The 20,174-nt window shown below is 41.4% G+C and overlaps 1 protein-coding gene and 1 long non-coding RNA gene across 2 annotated transcripts; both read right to left on the bottom strand.

Moving 5' to 3' along the window:
* Positions 1-4,406: 4,406 nt before the first annotated feature.
* On the bottom strand, positions 4,407-7,004 carry LOC132463673 (zinc finger MYM-type protein 1-like). The gene is made up of 3 exons (XM_060059971.1): positions 6,927-7,004; positions 6,771-6,845; positions 4,407-6,560 (listed from the first exon to the last, which is right to left on the bottom strand). Exon 3 carries the CDS (start codon positions 6,303-6,305, stop codon positions 4,407-4,409), a length of 1,899 nt encoding a protein of 632 aa, XP_059915954.1. The 5' UTR covers positions 6,306-6,560; positions 6,771-6,845; positions 6,927-7,004.
* A 7,630-nt stretch (positions 7,005-14,634) lies between these two features.
* LOC132463563 (uncharacterized) lies at positions 14,635-17,405 on the bottom strand. Its single transcript, XR_009527057.1, has 4 exons — positions 17,106-17,405; positions 16,581-16,671; positions 16,327-16,418; positions 14,635-16,124 (listed from the first exon to the last, which is right to left on the bottom strand). It is a non-coding gene; the product is annotated as an uncharacterized LOC132463563 (long non-coding RNA).
* Positions 17,406-20,174: the final 2,769 nt, after the last annotated feature.

Raw genomic sequence — 20,174 nt, 5'->3', positions numbered from 1 at the left:
GTAGGAGTGGTAGCCATGGGACCAACTCTAATTCTGAGGTGCCTTGGTCAAGATCAATGACAGGAGTATCTGACACGTAATATATCCATAGCATGCATGTTGTTTTACAGTAATAGAATATAATAATTATCTTTGTGCTTAAACAATATCAAAATATAAGTCACCATTTTAGGATTTTTGTTTTTAATCTTCGGGGGGGGGGGCATGCCCCCGGACCCCCCTAGCAGGATCCACCATCCCCCCAGGCTTTTTTTTTACAACTTGACCACTGCATATAACACAGATATACATACAGAAATACACACTACACAATACATAAGGGCCATACTTAATCCTTAACGTTCCGAGTTCAGAAAGTTTATTGCAGTTGGGATGAAACTGTTTTTTAACCGGGTTGTTCTGGAGGCAATTGTCCTGTAACGCCTCCCAGAAGGCAGTAGTTGGAAGGCATAGTGTGCAGGGTGAGTGGGGTCGGAGATGATTTTCCGTGCTCTGCGTAGTGTACGTTTGTGGTAGAGTGAATCAAGGGATGGAAGGGGTGTGCCAATAATTTTGGATGCTCTATTTATGATGCATTGTAGTTTCTTCCGGGAGAGTGAGTCTAGACTGCCGAACCAGTCTGTGATGGAGAAGGTGAGGATGCTTTCTACGATGGCTGTGTAGAAGTGGAGCAGAAGATGGGACCTTACCCTGAACTCCTTGAGCTGACGGAGATGGAAAAGTCTTTGCTAGGCTTTTTTGTAGATGTGGTCTGTGTTTATTTTCCATTTGAGGTTATTGCAGATGTGGGTTCCAAGGAGTTTAGATGTGTCAGTGATGGAGATGGATTCACCTTTAATGAGCACAGGAGTTTTGGGGGATGGTTGGCGTCTTGGGTCGATGATGAGTTCCGTTGTTTTTGATGAGTTGAGTATGAGATCATGGTCTGTACACCAGGTCACTGCTTGGTTGATCTGTGCACGGTATTCTGTTTCTTGGTTGTTGGTGATGAGTCCTATGATGGTTGAGTCGTCCGCGTACTTGTACAGGTTGACAGAGCTGTGGTGGGATGTGAGCTTGTTTGTGTAAAGGGAGAATAGCCAGGGTGAGAGAACACAGCCTTGGGGTGTGCCTGTACTGAGGAAGAGAGGGGAGGATGTGGTATTTTTGATCTTCACCTTTTGTTGCCGGTTCCAGAGAAAGCTTTGAATCCAGTGACAGATGCATGGGTCGATGTTCATGTCCAGTAATGTATTCGGGCATATGTGTTGGCGGACTCCAGGTGGTTCAGAATGTGATGAGTTGCTAAGATGACGGTGTCTTCAACTGAACTGTTGGCTCTGTATGCAAATTGATATGGGTCCATGAGGGGGGTGGTGACAGATTTCAGGTGATTTAGTATGATGCGCTCAAATGATTTCATAACTGCTGATGTCAAGGCAATGGGTCTGTAGTCATTGAGGCAGGAGATGTTCTTGGTTTTGGGAACTGGGATGATGATGGATTCTTTGAAGCAGTTGGGTACTGAGCTTTGGCAGAGGGAGGAGTTGAAGATGTTGGTAAAAAACCCAGCCAGCTCCGCAGCACAGTGGTGGAGAACGGAGGGGCTAATGTTATCTGGGCCGGGGGCTTTATTCCTCTTAAGTCCCTTGAAGGTGCTCCTTACCTCCTCCTCGTAGATGGTGAAAGGGGGGGGGGGGGGAGGGGGTCTGGGAGAGATGGTGGTGGAACCGGTGCCTGCTCAAACCTCCCATAGAAAGTGTTAAGTGAATCAGGAAGCTGATTGTCGCTGTCAGGTGTGGGGGTGGGTTTCTTTTTGTAGTTTGTCATGTTTTGTAATTTTTTCCAGATAGAGCGGGTGTCACTATTAGAGATTTGTTCTTCTAATTTAGTGGCATAGTTGGATTTGGCTCTTCTTATTGCAGATCTCAGTTTGTATTTGGCAGCCATATATTGTTCTTTATTTCCTGTCAAATGTGCTGTATTTTTCTCCTTTCTTATTATCTTAATGTCCTTGTTAAACCACGGTTTATTATTATTGTAGTGTTTGACTTTTTTGAGTGGAATGCACAGGTCAACGCAGTAATTGACGTATGACGTCACTGCTTCGGTGACGTCGTTCAGGTCACCTGCGGCATGGAAAACATCCCAGTCCGTGCACGCGAAACAACCCCGAAGTTGTTCAATGGCTTCGGGGGACCAGCACCGGAGAAAGGTTGTTGGTGTTTTGGAGGATTTAACTTTTTGCCTGTATTTTGGAATTAGCAGCAGCATTGCGTGGTCGGACCTGCCCAGCGGAGCCCTAGGGAAAGCACGGTAAGCCTCTCTGATGGAGGTGTAGCAGTGGTCAAGCGTGTTGGTCCCTCTGCTGGGGCAATTTACCTGCTGATGGTAGCCGGGGAGCTCAGATGATAGGTTGGTCTGGTTAAAGTCCCCGAGGACGATGACTGCTGTGTCCGGGTATGAATTTTCCACTGAGGAGACGTAGAATTGAATGTGTGGAATTCCATCGAGTGGACACATCCTGAATGAGCTTGTGCTCAATTACATTCTGTTGTTTTTGCTTTTCTTTCGGGCTGCAGTTGCTTTTGCACTTTTTCTAAAATGACTGACTAGATTCCTGCCAGCGCTCACTGTCCGGCGTATCGGATCCTGCTTTACAGCTGTGTTCACGCACAGCTGCAGTGTGTTTCCCCACTTCTCCGGCTGTTTGCGCAGAGTTTCTGTGCACAGCGTCATGTTGCTCTCGTTGTCATGAACAATGGCTACTCTTTTAAAATTAGGTATTTCAAAGGAGTCAACCACCTCTCCAAGCCGGTGTGCAATATTCTCACCAGTATGGATTTCCTCCATCTCTTTTGTTTCCAGCACATACGCCTGGAGCCAGTCTGCATTAATGAAATGCACAGTGACTGCCATGTATGCCTCCATACCGATCGAAGTCCAAATGTCTGTTGTGAAACTGACTGCTGTAGTACTAGCAATCTGTGCTAATACTTGGCCCCTCAGTTCATTGTGTTTAACTGTGAGGGCTTCTGAGATTGTTGAACGTTTGGGGATGGTGTATCCAGGCTCCAACAATTTAACTAATCTTTTGAAACCCTCGCCTTCGATTATTTTGATGGGCCTCATGTCCATCGCTACAAATTCTACCACTTTGTCTGTTATATCTATATGTTTCCAGCACATACGCCTGGAGCTCCCAGTCTGAAATGATGAAATGCGCAGTGACTGCCATGTATGCCTCCCATAGGCGTTGATTACAGGGGGGACGGGGGGGACATGTCCCCCCCACTATTTAAAATACGAATTTTGTCCCCCCCACTTTTAAAAATGCGACAAAAAAAAACAAAAAAAAAAACACTTACTCAACCGAAATCGTCGAGTCTAAATCATGCGATAGGCGCGCACGAAGACATCCTCACAGCATGCACAACAGCGGGCTGTGAGTGGAGCAAATGAGGGGGCGGGATTCTGATCATCAGTATCTCTCATTCAGTGCCGCGCGAGCACCTGTGGTTAATCATTCCAGCAGCAGGCCTACTACACTTGGCAGTTGGAAGGCAGCCTAATAGTTGTTTTACAGACGCTTTCCACACACTTCGCAGCAGCATTGAAGACAACAAGCGTCAAGAAAGTCGCCTCAGAGTATAGGCTAGCTAGGCAAGACCACGTTGTAGCTAATTGTTTGCGGTTACAGTGTTAACTAATTTGGAGTGAGCGAAAGTGAATAATATTAGCTGCTATCAGTTTTAGGGCTGGCCCGAATTATTCGAATACTCGTTCGGAAAAATAGTATTCGAAGCTTAAATCAGTATTCAGAGCTTTGTTTATTTTTTTTCCACGTGAGGTAGGCCTACGTGACGTTACCAGAGCGAGGGAGGCAAACTATAAGCGACACCAAGCAGAGAAGCGAGAGAGGTGGAGGAAGAAGAGATATCTTGTTTCCCTTTACTTTATAACTAACTAATTAACGTTCAAAAGCTATTAAATCGGTTCCAGGGAGTAGGGATATTAATGTTGTGTATTCGAAGCCTGAAAAATGGCATTCGGGCCAGCCAGTTTGGACAGTAGGACAGTAGGGCGGGCCTACATCCTTTTGACCTTTGTGTATTGACACCAGCTGGATGACTGAAGGGTCTTTTTAAAACAGAACAAAGTGAATGACTCTTGTTGACTGATGACCAAAGACGGGTTAACTATTTTATGAATTGGAAAGAATCAGGAAAACAAGTATTTGAAATGGATTATGGATTATTTATTAATTATTCTGAACCACACTGAACTGTTTGATTAGCCTACTACATTATTACAACATTACCAAGAGTATTGTAATCCAAAATTAAGAATGTGCCAGCACTGAACTTGGGCCTAGTGTGTGTGTGTGTGTGTGTGTGTGTGTGTGTGTGTGTCTTTAGGTTGGAGAGTTAAAATTGGCCAAAAACATGCACCCGCCTCTCAGATGTGCCAATGAAAGCTGTCGCTATTTCCCTTTTGTCCAAGGCCTTCAGTGTATCCCTGTGGATATGGCAGACTGCAGTGCTGTTGAGCCTCAACTGGGTCATTGTTGTCCTCAGCCAATTCTTCAGCCGTCGCAGAGCACTTAAGCTCCTTTCAGCCTCACAGGATGAAACTGGGACCACGAGTAGCAGTCTCACCAGAGTCTCCACCTGTGAGAAGAGCCCTCTGACCTCTGGTGGCATGCCTCTGAGAATTTGGACAGCTTCTTTGCATGAAGTGTAGGTGTTATTTGCTTTAAATATGGCCAGTTGAATTTGTAGTGCCTGTAGGTCCAGTTCTGGGTACAAGCTCACCACCATATTTTTGTTTCCGGTAATCAGCAGCTCCTCCAGCTTCACCAGATTTCCCAGGCTCACCTGATCAAAACGCTCATGAAGCTGGGTGGTCGCCATGTCAATGGCACTGAAAAACTGGACCCGGAAATACTCCTCTGGTGTCGCAGGAGTATGATGCTTGGCAGGACCACCATGTTTACTGGATGGCATTCGGACATGAGGTAACTGTATTTGCTGGAGATCCAAGTCTGCGGCAAAATCCACAGCTTTGTCATAGATGGCCTTGAACGCATCATCGGCCCTCAAAGAGAGAAAGCCCTGCCTAACATATTCAACGGCTTTCAGCATTCCACTGATGGTCTTCCCTCTTGCCTGCAGACTTGAGTTCAGCCCCTCCAACCTTGTGATGACTTCTTGACCCAGGAGAAGGCCAAGAACGGTGTTTCCACTTTCCAGCTTCTGAAGAACACCATGTGCTCTAGAGGCAGTGTTGTCGTTGACCTTTGCAGCAGAGGCCATCTCCTCCAGCGCACTCAAGATGGCGTTGTACTGGCTGAGGACTGCTCTGATGGCTGGAGCACGCACAGTCCATCTGGTGGCACACAGAGGCTTGATGGAGGTGAAGGAGCCTGTGGTGGACATGGCAATGTCTTTGAAAGTGGTCTTGCATTTTCCAGACTGGGCAAGTAAGCATCCCAGCTCATGGATCCAATGCAGGGCATCCCTTATCACCGGTGTGGATTTGCACGTAGCCTGTGTGACAAGGTTTACACAGTGTGGGCCACAGTGGACAAAGTTGGCCAATGGTTGCTGTCTCCGGATCAGAGCTTGTGTCCCTGACAAGTGCCCCGACATGTTGGCTGCGCCATCGTAGGTCTGCCCACGAAGACCAGAGAACGGCAGGTTTAGACGGAGCAGCACATCAGAGGCAATTCTAAAAAGGTGCTCACCGGTCGTTGAAGAGGCCTCGTACAGACCAACAAAGTCCTCCCTTGGCTCAAGGTCAGCATCCACATACCGGAGGCAAATTGAAATCTGTTCCGTGCCAGATATATCCTGTGTTCCGTCCATTATCAAGGAGTACTGCAGTACAGGTAAAGCATGGATGTTTTTAGCTATTTGTCTGATAATGGCGTTGCTCATTAACTGCAGTATCTCATTCTGACACTCAGGACTTGTGTAGGCATGGTTTCTCAGCAACCAGCTTGCCAGTTTTGGGTCACTCTCAGCCTTCTCCTCCAGATGCTGCTTGAAGTTTCCCTCATCATTGTCATGGCCTCTGAGAGCTAATCCCTGTCTAGCAAGGTACCTCAGTGAACTCACAATCTTTACCAGTGCTGACCTGGCTGCTTCTTGTGATTTTTCTGAGATGCTGCAAAGTTGCATCCTGACAGAGTTGTGTGTATGTGTGTGTTTGTTTACAGCAACAATGTGTGCCTTACTGTTGGTGTGCTTGTCGAACGCCTCCCTACCCTTCTTCCAGTTCCTGAACCCCAAGGAAATGAAGGTTTGTTCTGTATTTCTGGCCATTGTTGGAATATTATGTTTAAAGGCCTTTACACAGTAGAAACACAAAACTCCTTTAATTGCAGAACTGTAATGTAGCCAGGGGTAGTCTTTGAACCAGCTCTCCTGGAATCGGAGAGTGCGGTTGGGCAGAGTTTGTGGCTCAATTAGCTGTGCAGCTGGTTGGTATGGGGAAACTAAAATATCCTCAGGGGTATTGAGCTCTTCCTCTGTTTGGGAAGGGTTATCCTGTTGTCCCTCCTGCTGAGGCACCTCCTCCTGTAATGTAGTCAGTGACATGTATGATAATTTGGTAGTATTTCTTTAAATAGTTCCCTGAAATGTTTTATTTAATTTTTTTGTTCATAATTGCCATTGTGTTGATCAACTTAATATTTGTTGTAGTTGTAGCCCTGCCCACTTCACTATAATTGTCTGTAGTGTATGTTTTAAATTGTGCAATAGCATCTTTTTTTTTAGAAACCTCACCTGCTGCACCTCTACATTCTCAACCCCCTGTTCCTGAGCTTCTTTGTTTAGTTCTGTTCCACTCAGTTCCGGTTCCTTATGAAAATGTTAAACTTTGTTAGTAATGTTTCATGTTATAGTTTCTGAATGTTCAAGTTTTCCTTATGTGACCCTCACCTCCACAGCTCCCGGTCCCTGCACTTCTTTGTTTTGTTCTGTTGCACTTGGTTCCTTTTCCTGATGACAGATGGTTCATAAATAAAACAAACATTTATTGGCACTTGTGTTTTATTTAACGTTTTAGCATAGATTTGGGGTAAATCATACTTGTTTTTTGCATAGTTTTAGGGTATATTCTGTTTTTTCTTATGAATAGTATGGATAATCATATTGGGACATCTAGTGGTAAATCTGCAGATTTCAAACGTGTGAAAAACGCAATTTGGTATCTAGTCGTTTGATTTGTCGACTGTCAGCCACTGTAGAAACATGGCGTTGTAAAATGACAAGAGTCTGCATTCCCATGGTGGCGCATACAGATCGAACATTGTGAAATGAGAGAACGTGAACTTGGAAGGCTAGCTTTTATGACTTCTAGTACTTGCGAAGGCTAACGCAATATCATGGAATTAACTTGAGATATATATGGAACAGGAACACTAGAAACAATCGCTACTGTACAAAAGGTATTCCACTCAACCAATAAAAGTGGAAGACAAATTTGTAGTAGGCAAAGCATAGACTAGCTAAAGCCGGTATGTAGCTAACTGCAGTGTAACTGCTAGCTGACCGTTAACGTTAGCAGTAGATGAGAACTAGCAGTTAACCGAGTTAATATCAAACATCGTAAAACAAGTTGATTTGTAGATTTCTCTAAACTTACAGCGCATTTTTGCTTGCTGAAAAAGGATCTTATATCGCTTCCCGCTTTTCTCTTAGACATTATGGATCCACTTGAATAGCCTTATAATAGCGATTTTTTGTTGTTTTTATATCATCGCGAGGGGGAGGGGGCAGGCGGCTACGTGGGCTGTCTGTACACACAGCGTTATAATAAAGAAGTTTCAAGACAGCCAGCCAAAATTGACATTTTTATTCAGAAAATAGGCGGTCCTTTTGCTTCCTGTAAAAAGCATGTTTGTGACACTGGATAACGTGGAATATGGATACATCATCTAGCCTGCATGTGGAGGGCCACATAAGGTAAGAAATTGGTTTACGTAAACTTTGCTGCTGGTTTTGTTTGCTCGTGATGACCTGGCTAGGTTACCCACGGTCCTAAGCGATTGTGATCATCTGATTCTGGTTGGTGCTCCAGCTACTATGCATTCATATATAGATTGCAGCTAGTAGCAGCTACACACGGTTCGATTGCTATGCCAATGTGGTTATAGTGTTTTTGTCTGATTGAGATATTTGACGTTGGACTTGGAGGCTGGAGCCAGTGGTAGGCCTATCCTGACATAAATATGTTCTTGTATAACCTGCTGTGTGATTATCCTAAACTCTAGGGGATTTTATTTGCGGGCTATTTGCTCATGATGTAACGAGTGAAGTGTGAATTGGTCCTTCGCGAGTGTTTACTGGTGGTCAGGATTTGGCAGATGCACTTCTCCTCTGGGTGCTTGTTTTTTTCATTTTTTAATGCAGCATAACATTATGCTACCAGCAACCCTTGCTCTTCTTCAAAAGGCTGATGCTCAGTAGTACCTCGTTTCATTTCGTAGCCTACCCCCTTTACAGTCTGCCATCGATTGTCTGGTAAACTTTGTTGATGTCAAGATAAGTGTTAAATTGCCAACACTTTTCTATGTCCTGTGTGTATTAGTATTACATATCCCGAGCCAATACCCTGGTGTTTCCAACGTCGTTTTGCAAAACAAGCCAAAACACAAACTGGTTTTTCAACACCTGACAATACACTGCAGAGCATATTGTAATGCAGCGTTGAATGGATGAATAGCTTACATAAGGGTACCCACCACTTTTCAAACCACACTCAAGCTTATGGTTATTGTCCCCACCACTTCTAAAAACAAACTGACGCCCTTGATGCCTCCATACTAGGGATGGGAGTGAGGAATCGATTACTCGAGTACTCCTAGTTACAAATGAACTCGTTGGTGGACAGGCAAACTCGAGTTTGCATATACACGCACAAACAAAGTTTTCTGAAGCAAATGTATCAATTTTCTGTGCGGCGCCACTAACGCATGCCGTGAGCACAAAGCAATGAAATGTATCAAATTTCTGTGTGGCGCGTGCCGTGCCGTGTGCAGGCACGCCAGAATTCAAAAAGTTAAGAGATGGCGGTTAAGTAAAGCGCAGCGAAGAATTTAAATACTTTAAAGAAATAGGAGATCATAAGGTGAAATCTAAAATGTGCCAAGCGAAATCGAGCTACCAGAGTACTACAAGTACTATGCGGCAACATATGCTCCTGAAACACTACGGTGAGTTCGGGAAAGCAGACCCGCAGCAACCAAGTGTGTCGGCTATTTTCACCTCCGCAAGACGCAGCTGTAATCCTGGCCGTGTAGAGAAGATCACAACGCTGAGTATTTCCATAGTCCATTTGCTGCCGTTTTATTTGCAGCTTTAAATTATTTTCAATGGTAGGCAACTTGTTTCGTTTTTGTTTTTTTTAAACCGTTACAGGCCTTGGTTCGACGTGATTTAAATTGTGAGACGCATATTTATTTTTGTAAGGAAAATGTGTTTTGCAAAAATAAATAATGAATACTCTGATAACTCTGACTGTTTTTATGGAGAATAAGCATTGCATGTTTGGTTGGCCATATTGCCGTTCATCATTAGGCCTATTCCCGCTGCAGATGCGTTGCATTCTAAAAATAGATTTGATTAAACGAGTACTCGATTGATCCTCGAGGAATTCCTTCGATCACTCGAGTTTGGAATTTACTACTCGTGCCCATCCCTACTCCATACCGATCGAAGTCCAAATGTCTGTTGTGAAACTGACTGCTGTAGTACTAGCAGTCTGTGCTAATACTTGGCCCCTCAGTTCATTGTGCTTAACTGTGAGGGCTTCTAAGAGATTGTTGAACGTTTGGGGATGGTGTATCCAGGCTCCAACAACTCAACTAATCTTTTGAAACCCTCGCCTTCGATTATGTTGATGGGCCTCATGTCCATCGCTACAAATTCTACCACTTTGTATGTTATATCTCTCTTTCAGTTGTCTGAGATTGGCTTCTCAAAGTCAAGGTTCCTCTGGGTAGCTTTTGTGGTCGATGTCGATGGTTGGGATGTCTGAGGATGGACCTATGATGATAATAATTTGTTAGGAAATTCTAATTAAAGTATACAGTATAGGATTATTAAATAGATATGTATTAATGAGCCCTAACCCATTTTTGAGCATAGTTGGTTTGCCTGGAATTAATATCTCATAAAGCATGTATAAAAAAAAAAATCTAGACTATCTGGGCTATAGTATGTGTGCAGCAGTGATGTCATTGTTATAATAGGCCTAATAAGCATTTTAATAAATTTGTATTTTCTCTAAAGTATACACATTTACCCTCACACAATGATGGACTCTCCCAAAGCATCATTTAGCATCACATTTAGCATCAAAGCTAACGAATCGAAACCGAAACTATCAAACATGTATTAATTAAGTACATAGAGACTATCATTCTTGGATCTAAGGTTGTGTTTATTTATTGCATAAAGACCCCGAAAATAAGCACAAGTTCCAAGCTGGATAAAAAAGCTTCTGTAAGGACAACCAATCGCACCAATGGTAGCATCGGAACCGCACGGCCGTTAGCTTCCCGAAGCCGACAACGGCATGCTTTTCCTACTTACGGATCAAAAGTTATTTAATAATTTATTAACCTACACACGTGTGGTGTCCTGTACAGTAGCTCGGGCTCTGATAGTTTTTGTTATTATCAAGCTATTCAATGTTTTTTTCAAGGCTGTGTCAACACATAGTTCTATGTCACATCTGCATAATAGGCTACTTACATGTTTGAGGTGATTCATCAAACTTGTCGTTCCTCCGTGAAATGCCAATTTGTGGTTGCAAATTTGGCACTGATTTTTGGGGCATTTTGAACCAGCTCGTTCAATGTAAGTAATGTAAGTGCGCTCGGAGGTGAGGTGATGGATGCGCTTGTGACACTTAGTGATGTAATATCCTCCTAAATTAGCAATATACTACTACTACTACAATATTACTAACTTTTATATCCCAAATATTATATTATTTGCTGACATTATATTGCAGTTCTAGCTTCCTGCAAAAAAAATTGTTTAGCAAAAAAACAAACAAAAAGAAAACGAAGCTCTGAATACTGATTTAAGCTTTGAATACTAATTTTCCGAATGAATATTCGGATATTCGAATAATTCGGGCCAGCCCTAATGGTTACAGCAAGACCTATCAGTCAGAGGTAGTTGTTGTTAGAAACGAACAAGGAGTGACAAGCATAGATTAATTTAGATATACCTTTTGCTTTAGATAAAATTATCCTTCCAAAAATTGTAAGGTCTCTTGTTAGCCAGTGACTGAGGGATATTTTCACATCTGTTATACGATTTGAAACATTAACGTCTTCTCTTCTAATAAGGTTTTTAGATAATGTTAAGTTCACCTCAGGTTCAACTCTAATTGAAGCAATGACTGAGTCGTCACTTGTATGAATGGGGAGAAGTTCACATTTTTTTATATTAAGTGAGAGTCCTGAAGCTTTTGAAGAAAAGAGATTGTATTTAGGGATTTATCTACCATTGATTTATCTTTTAAAAAAAATGGATGTATCATCTGCAAATTGACTTATTTTAAATTCCTTGTTGAAAAAAGTAATACCTTCTCCTTCTCCGTGGTATGATTGAAAAGAACTGTTAGCAATTGGGTTGCCAATATAAAAAGCTTTGGGGAAATACGTAGGGCATCCCTGTCGGATGCCTCGCAGTACTTCAAACCTAGGGGTAAATCCAGGATTCAGGGAAACAGAACTGCTTATATCAGTATAAAACATCTTAATAACATTACGAAAATTTTCTCCGAAGCCCAAAAAGTGTAATGCTTCCAAGGAAAAAGGATGTTCAACACAATCAAAAGCCTTGTAAAAATCTAGAAATAGCACAAAGCCATCTGTATTAATGAAGTCATTATAATCTAACATATCAAGACTCAACCAAGTATGGTTATGGATACTTCTACCCTTCACAAAAGCTGATTGGCATTCATCAATTAATTTTGGCAGACCGTCATCCAATCGGTTTGAATACACGTGTGCCGACAATTTATAATCATTACATAATAAGGTTATTGGCCTCTAATTATCCAGTGAAAGTTCATCCTTGTTGGGCTTCGGAATTAGTGTAATAAGACCTTGCTTCATAGTAGGAGACAGGTGTCCTGTTGAAATACAATTTGTCATGCCCTACAAAGGCAAAGTGCAGTAACTACGTCAACATTGAAACTGAGAAAAATGCCTTCAAAGTTTTCATACTGGCCGGCCAAACCTGTTGCAGGTACAATAGTGGTGATACTTTCAATGAATACCTTTATAGGAAGGAAAATTGTATAGAAAAAGAAAAGACCAACGATATGACCTTTGACCTCAATTGTAGATACTGCACTCTGCCTTTGTATTACCTCGAACAACTAGAGTACTATTACAAAGGCAAAGTGCAGTATCTACAATTTAAATGTGTTCTGAAAGTAACTTTTTTGCATTACCAATGCCTTTTTATTTAATTTAATTTGCTTGTGCTTCGTTTATGAAGGTTGAGAGTATTGAAATTGCTTGTAACCTTCAATAATCTATTTTGTCCTTATGTCCGTGTCACATCGCAGCCCTAAACAATTGAAGAGTTTGGTTCCAACACGCTTTATCCACAATTTTAATGAATTTTCATGAATCATTTTTTTTATATAAAAAGGTTTTAGGTTATATCAGTGAACCTGCAGTTGGGATAGTGTTCTGTGATGTATCTTAACTTTAACAAAACAACAAAAATACTATTTTGTTGATATCACTGGAGATACACACTATAAATATAGATGGCGTTTTGAAATCAAACCCTTCAATTGCATTTTTTTGTCATCAACATTGCCATTATCTTCCCAAATATCCTTAACATTTTACACACAATCAATAGTATTTTGGTTTGTGTATTTTCATTTTAATTAGAAAATTAAGGTGGGGGGGGGGGCTACTGCATGGTGGCAGCCAGTGGGAAGCTTAGATAAGTGATTCACTGGAACTCTTGGATGCATACATATGTGTGTATTAAAGTAAGTATTATACAAGATTGGATATTAATGTTTTGGCAAGAAGTGGCAAAAGACTATCAACAATTCATAGAGGTCACTCAGTTACATTAGTTTGAAATATAATAACCATAAGAACTACAGATAAGGTAGATATAATAAAAAATTACTTGCCAATTATATCCCAAACTAGATCTAACGTCAAAATGAGTGACTGCTATTTTATACAATAGAAGAAATGAACCGAAGACGTCAACTGATCTCGATGGTGGTTTTGCAACCTTTGGACTTTCTGCTCGAACTTCATTGGCTATCCTTTAGACAACGCGATATTTTACCCAAACCATGTGATGTAATAATAATAATAATAATAAATAAAATTTATATAGCGCTTAATAGACGGGTTTCTTGTGTACAAACAATACTATGTGCGCGCGCAGCCAGGGGGCAAAAGCCTGCTTCGGAGTGAACTGATATCAATGTAGATGCCGTATTGCTTGTAAGTTCTCCCTGACACAGTTGCAATAAAATGTCATTTTACTGAAAAATCGCTTTGTTTTTCATTGCATCACAAATCATAAAAACACTTACTGAAATGTCCGTGAATTTCACTCAACTTACCAGGTTTTGACGGTTGTTTTAGATGTTTCCAATATCAGCAGCACGATCGTAATGTTAGTTAACGCTAACAAAGTTAAAGTAAAAATGTTTACGGCGAGGCTACTTTACATGCAATACGATGCCACAGATCTTACTGTACCCGCTGTCATGTGGGGAAAGCAAATGGAGGACACAGCACGTAAAAATTATGAAACAGAAATGAAGAAAATACACATGAACTTTAATGTAAAAGCAGTGGGTCTAACAGTGAGAGCAGATGAGCCGTACCTGGCTGCTTCTCCTGATGGGGTATTCTCCTGTGACTGCTGTGGAACAGGCCTGCTAGAGATAAAGTGTCCATACAAGTACAGGGAGGGACTAGAGGGGTCAGAGACTGATGCATCCTTTTGCCTTGATGGAAACTATGACTTGCGACCCACCCACCCATATTACTCACAGATCCAGTTACAAATGTATGTTTCTCAAATGGACATGTGTGACTTCATGGTGTGGACGAAGACAAGCAGCATCATTTTCCGGCTACGGAGAGATGAGCCCTTTCTACAAGAAACTCTTCCCAAGGCTGAATCTTTCTTCATGGACCACCTCCTCCCAGAACTTGTCTGCCGCTGCAAAGACCCTGACCTGGCAGAAGAGATCAAATGTCTACTGCAAAAAGCCAAGCTTTGGCAAAATGATCAAGTGCACAGACTGCTGCCAACACTTTCACTATCCATGTGTGAACATTACCAGATACTCCAAAAAATGGAAATGTGGATGCAAATAGATACATCCAACAATGGTAAATACTGGATGCTGGACAACAGCATTTAAGAAAAAACTGATGTAATGAGCAAAGATGGATAGGTACACCACCTGACAAAATCTAACTGACTTCATTACTGTCAACACAACAACAAACAAACAACACATCTGACTCTTTAAGTGTTCATTTATTTTTTTCTGAATGTACATTTACGTAAAATCACAAACAGCACTGATATATATTGTTCATCGCCAGAAAGTGCAGTTTGAGTTCGGCAGACAATGATAATACTCAAAACGTAGTTGAAAGCTAGAAAAAAAAAAAATGTCCAGGTATAAATGTTAAATGAGTTCATATAGTATTAATTATGTACACTCATTCATTGTTGAGATGTACATTTAATTTTAATTGCATTGCCTTCAATATATTGCATTTACAACATTCAGTTCATGTTCAATATTTGCCATGTCAGCTTTAAACGCAGTTTCTCCATTATCATAAATAAATGAAATAGTTCTGCGTGCGTGGTTCTCAACCTTTTTGTACTCTGAATGATCCTGTCTGATCAAATTTAGTTATTCATAACTGTTATTAATTTTATAGTCAGAGAGAAAGAGAGTGATGAGTAAGTGAGAGACAGTGAGAGCAAGTAGTAAGTGACCACCATTGCCCTCATTAGCCCTTAAAAGCCTGACACAATCATGGAAAATAATGTACACCTCCTTGACTCTGAACACAGTTATCGCCGGGCCACCACAGCCCCCCTAAGGTTCGTAAGACCAGCACATATGGTCAAAATGTCATCTAGCATATCGACTTGGCTGATGGGTATGACAGTGTTCAGTATCTTAAAGGTTTTAAGCTGACCAATAACTCGTTCCACATGTATGCAGACTCTTTACAACTGACGTGAAGTGTCAACACAAGAACCTGGCAACTGAGATTTCCCCTTCGTGAAACTTGGTATTCTTAATGTTGCTCCTACACTGGCCAAATCCTCTCCAACAAGGAAACCTCTATCAGCAAGGATCTCGTCACCATGCTCAAGTTTACCCAAAAAGGCAGAATCTAAAGTTATTACCTTGTCAGAGGCACGACCTCCCCACCCACTAGACAAAAAAGATATAGCTCCTGCTGGTGTGATTCCTATTAGATATTTCATTGTGTTTTGGTGCTTATAATTTGACCAGGTTTCAGCCCTTGCTTTAAGATTGTGTGTTCTTTCTATAAAGATTTCAGTACAGTCTACATCGACAATTCCTAAATTTGGGTTTAAAACACTTTGGCATGTTTGCTCTCACTGCATCCTTACTAGGCCACATTATCAAAGGTTTCACTATTGAGGACAACATGGGTATCCAGTCTCTTAGTATTTTTGATACAGTTGAGAATGGAAGCCCAAATCTGTAGGCAAGGTCTCTGTTGGTGAGTCCAAGTCTTACTTTCATTAGAACCAAAAGGAGGTGGTTCTCCCAACTTAACCCACCCTTAAGCACAAGTGTGCTTCTTTTTACAATATCCAGCAGCCACATAACCATTTGTAATGATTGTAAACCAGTAAAAAAAAATATTTTAGCATTTGTGTCTTTTATGGAATCAAACCCAAACTTGGACTGCTTCAGTTGCTCCTTCAGATGTTTATTTTCTTCCTGTGTGGCATACAGTTCTCTTTTCAGAGCTTCATAATCATCACGGAGCTGGTTGTACTGCAGGTTGAGTTGGTGCATCTCTTTTCTGGACACAAACTTACATTCATCTACAACACAAAAAGGAGATAAATTAACTCATGTGCAACACATCAGCTTTCATACACAGACACACACACACACAACACACAGACTATCTGTCTGGTTCTCTGTCACTCTACTCACCTGACCACCAACCAACCAATCAACCAACCAACCAATCAACCAACCAACCAACACAAACACACACTTAATAGTATGACTTGTGCATACCTTCAGAAGAATCTGCAGTATCTGCTTCAGGCTGGCTTGTGGGGCAGGTAGCAGGGGCCTTATCTTCATCTCTTATTCTCTTTCTTTCATATCTAGGACAAACAGAGTAGAGTTAAGTTAAAAACCCAAAATAATCAACACATTAAGAGATAATACAATAACATAATAAAGAAAGACACACAAGAATATCTTATTTGCTCAGATAATTAACAAGCTACCAAGAAATTAGAAAATTTCAAATACATGACACTGACCTTGCCACCTTTCCCGAGATGTCTCAGTTGCTGCTGTGTGAAAAAACGGATGGAACAAAATCTGGACTATCACAATCCATGGACGGTGACCCTGAGAAACAGAATGAGATTAGCTATGCTTATTGTTTATTTTCACATTTTTTAACCTATTTGCTAATTTACGAGCTCAGTCATAATGAGCACCAATAGCACAAGCATTTAAGTTACGGGTTCAGAGTTAAAGAAAATCGTACACTGTAACATTAGCTGTGTGAACTGTGAAGACACTTTCTTGTATGACTTTCAGCCTGAACTAAGAAACCTACACCAGCCATGCAGCTAATGTTGGTACTTACAGTAACAACAAAAGCTAAACTTATAGGTTACGACCGCGAGCCAACGTTAAACTTTACAAACTCAGTAGAAGACGGACAAATTTGTTGGCCAGTTAGTCAGTAAATTACACTAATATATCCTCATTAAGTATGGTAAAATCACACGCAGTCCTACTCATTATCCAGCTCATGTTGGAAAAGACAAACATACCAGAAACGAAGTGGGCGCTGCACAGACTCTCGCCGCCTTTAGGACCTTCGGGACGGCCAATCCGCCCTTTTAATGGCCTGGAGCCACAATCTTCTTCTTCTCTTGGCAAAAGGATGAGATCCTCTCGGGATATTAAACAGTTTCCATCCATCCTTTTGCCGATTCGTGCAGTTTACAGCACAACAGCTCCTTGTCATTTTCGTTCTCCGCTGACTCCGCTGGTAAACAAATGACAAATGTCCCGCTTTCTGCCCCCTGGCTGCGCGCGCACATCTGCGATGACGTTGCACAGAAACCCGTCTATATGGTACTCTAAGACGCTTAAATGTAGCGTGTGGAATGAGAAGTAAACAACCAATCTAAATGGACATTTCATTTTCATTCAATATCGTGTTTGCGGCTGCAGGCGCTGCACGGCTCTCCTCAGGAGATCAGCTAACTCTAGAATGCTAAAGTAACAGTGACTTAAATGGAGTCGACTATTATGCCGCTTTTCCACCGCACATGTAGCTCGACTCGACACGACACGACTCGACACGGTAGCAGCACGGGTGCTTTTCCACCGCAAATAGTACCTCCTGGACGTGGGCGGGGTCGGCTGCGCGAAAGGGCCGTGACGTATTTGTGTACGCGACGCAAACAACACATACGCAACCCACACATGGAAAGAACCCACATAACAACAATGGAGGACATCGATCACATTACTATTATTAGCTGGCATGTTGAAGAAGTTGGAGAAGTGGAACATGTTGGCTGCGGCGCTGCTATGGATGTTACCAGCATGGTTGCCATGTCGCTCTCGTGACTTCGTCACACTCTCTGGCCAATCAGTCGCCGGCCGTCTGCCGACGTCACCTTTTAGCATCGGCTCAGCTCGCTTGGAACCTAGAGCGAGTAGGTACTAGAAAAAGCAGCCACTTCAGGTACCAGATACCATGGTACCGCGGTGGAAACGCAAAAAATGCGAGCTGAGTCGAGTCGTGTCGAGTCGTGTCGAGCTGGTACCATGCAGTGGAAAAGCGGCATAACTAAATGAGTAGGCTGATTTTGTTATCTTCACATCAGTTAGATTAGCTGCCCCGAAACGAAAATAGTTTCAGAAAGGAAGACAAGAAACAAAACAGCGACGTGATCGTAATTGGACTATGACAGCGGTTCCAGAGTGGAAAGATGCTACAGGCTTCAAGGGAGCAGGTTGGCTAAAATGGCTTAATAGATTTAGGTCAGTTGTTGATATTTTTCCATCGTCCTTACCATTGTCTGGATACTTGCGTTTCAAAGCAAGTTCCACCATGAGTTTTCCTCAGTAGATTCGGATGGAACTAATAAGGCAGACCGCAGTATCTACTGTGTCAAAGCCGGGTGAACAAAGGCAGAACGCAGTAACTTCACTTACTGCGTTTAGCCTTGGTATTAGGTTGGATTTTGTAGTTACTGCAAATTTGACTTGGGGATATCTCTGAAACGGGACACAGTTGGACCAAGAGTTTTTGTCTCAAGACAAAGAAGGTGTTATAAAACCCATTTTCACTCTGAACTCAATTTTGACAAAATACGTAGTTACTGCACTTTGCCTTTGTAGGGCAGATCTGATTTCTTTCCAAAAAATATGTAAAACTCAACGGTTAATCCGTCCAGTCCTGGTGACTTCCCCTTAGACATCTGCATAATTGCACTATCCAATTCTTCAATTCTGAGTGTATCCTCCATCAACTGCCTGAAATCCTCATCCATCGTTTTTACACATTCCTTAATTTTCCCAAAAAAGAAAAGACAGTCATCCTCTGAAAATTTTGTTTTGTATAAGTTGCTATAGAAAACTCTTATTTCCTCACTAATTTGATCTTTGCTGTCTATGTTAACACCATTAATATTTAATTTCTGAATTTTCGTTTTGGTTTGTCGTTTCTCCAAATTATAGAAATAGGAAGAATTTCTTTCGCCTTCTTCTAACCATCGAGCTCTTGAGTGTATCTAAGCTCCTTTTGCTTTCTCCAAATATAAATTATCTAGTTCAGTTTGAAGACTATTTAATTTGACAATAAATCCACTATTTGACAGCGTTTGTTTATTTCACTAATAATTACCTGTTGTTTTTGTTTTTTGATTTTAGAAACATGTTTTAATGGCAGACTCTTTCGTTTTAAATTTAAATCACCCCCATTTGCTCAAAGGTGACATTTCCAATTCAGAAATTTCTAACATTTTTAACCTCTATGCAAAAGTCAGTATTTTCCAGAAGACTATTATCAAACTTCCATATGGGAATGAGATTTGACTAGCCACGATGAAACTGAAAAGACAGTGTAATTGCACAATGGTCAGTTAAAGGTAATGCTAAAATTTCACATTTAGAAACATCATTAATCAGGTTGTTTGAGATTAACCAGTAATCCAGCCTAGAGCATTGACCATGTTAATTGTTTTCTAGTTGGGTTCTTCATTCTCCAGTTATCTAATAGATTGGCCTTTGTCATCAGTTCAAGTATTGTTTCATTAAATGCGTGGCACTGTCTCGTTGAAGGTAGGCGGTCTAACCAAAGATCAGGGACCAGGTTGAATTCCCCCCCAATTATTACACTGTCTGTTGAGCAAAGCATTTTCCACTCCTCTAAATACCTGTTTAAAGATGAGAATAGATTTTTGTTCTTTAATTTCCTACTGTAACCATATGCACATAATAAAACGTGGTTTATTCAATTAATTTCTGCTGAAACCATTAACCAATAACCATTAGGGTCACCTTTGTGGTCAATAATCCTCCCAGGGAATCTGTTCAATAAAATCATAACTCCAGCCGAATGTGAGGTTCCATGACTGAAGAAATTAAAATCTCCCCATTGCATTTTCCAAAATTTTGTGTCAATCTCGGCAGAATGGGTTTCTTGCAAAAAATCACAACAAGCCCTTTGCTCCTTACAGAAAAAAAAAATAGCCTTACGTTTTACATTATTTTTTAACCCCCTAGCATTTAAAGAAATAAAGGACAACATTTAGGTAGTAGGCCTAAGTAGGTGTTCGGGTCTGTGGGACCCGTTTTCAGTTTTTGGCTTTATAAAAGTGATA

This window comes from Gadus macrocephalus, chromosome 8, assembly GCF_031168955.1.
Source record: "Gadus macrocephalus chromosome 8, ASM3116895v1".
NCBI classification, from domain to species: Eukaryota; Metazoa; Chordata; class Actinopteri; order Gadiformes; family Gadidae; genus Gadus; species Gadus macrocephalus.
This window is presented reverse-complemented; position numbering and strand designations above follow the sequence as displayed.

Coding starts and splice junctions, on each gene's coding strand:
- LOC132463673 (XM_060059971.1), bottom strand. CDS start 6,305: ATGGCCAGAAATACAGAACAAACCTTCATTTCCTTGGGGTTCAGGAAC.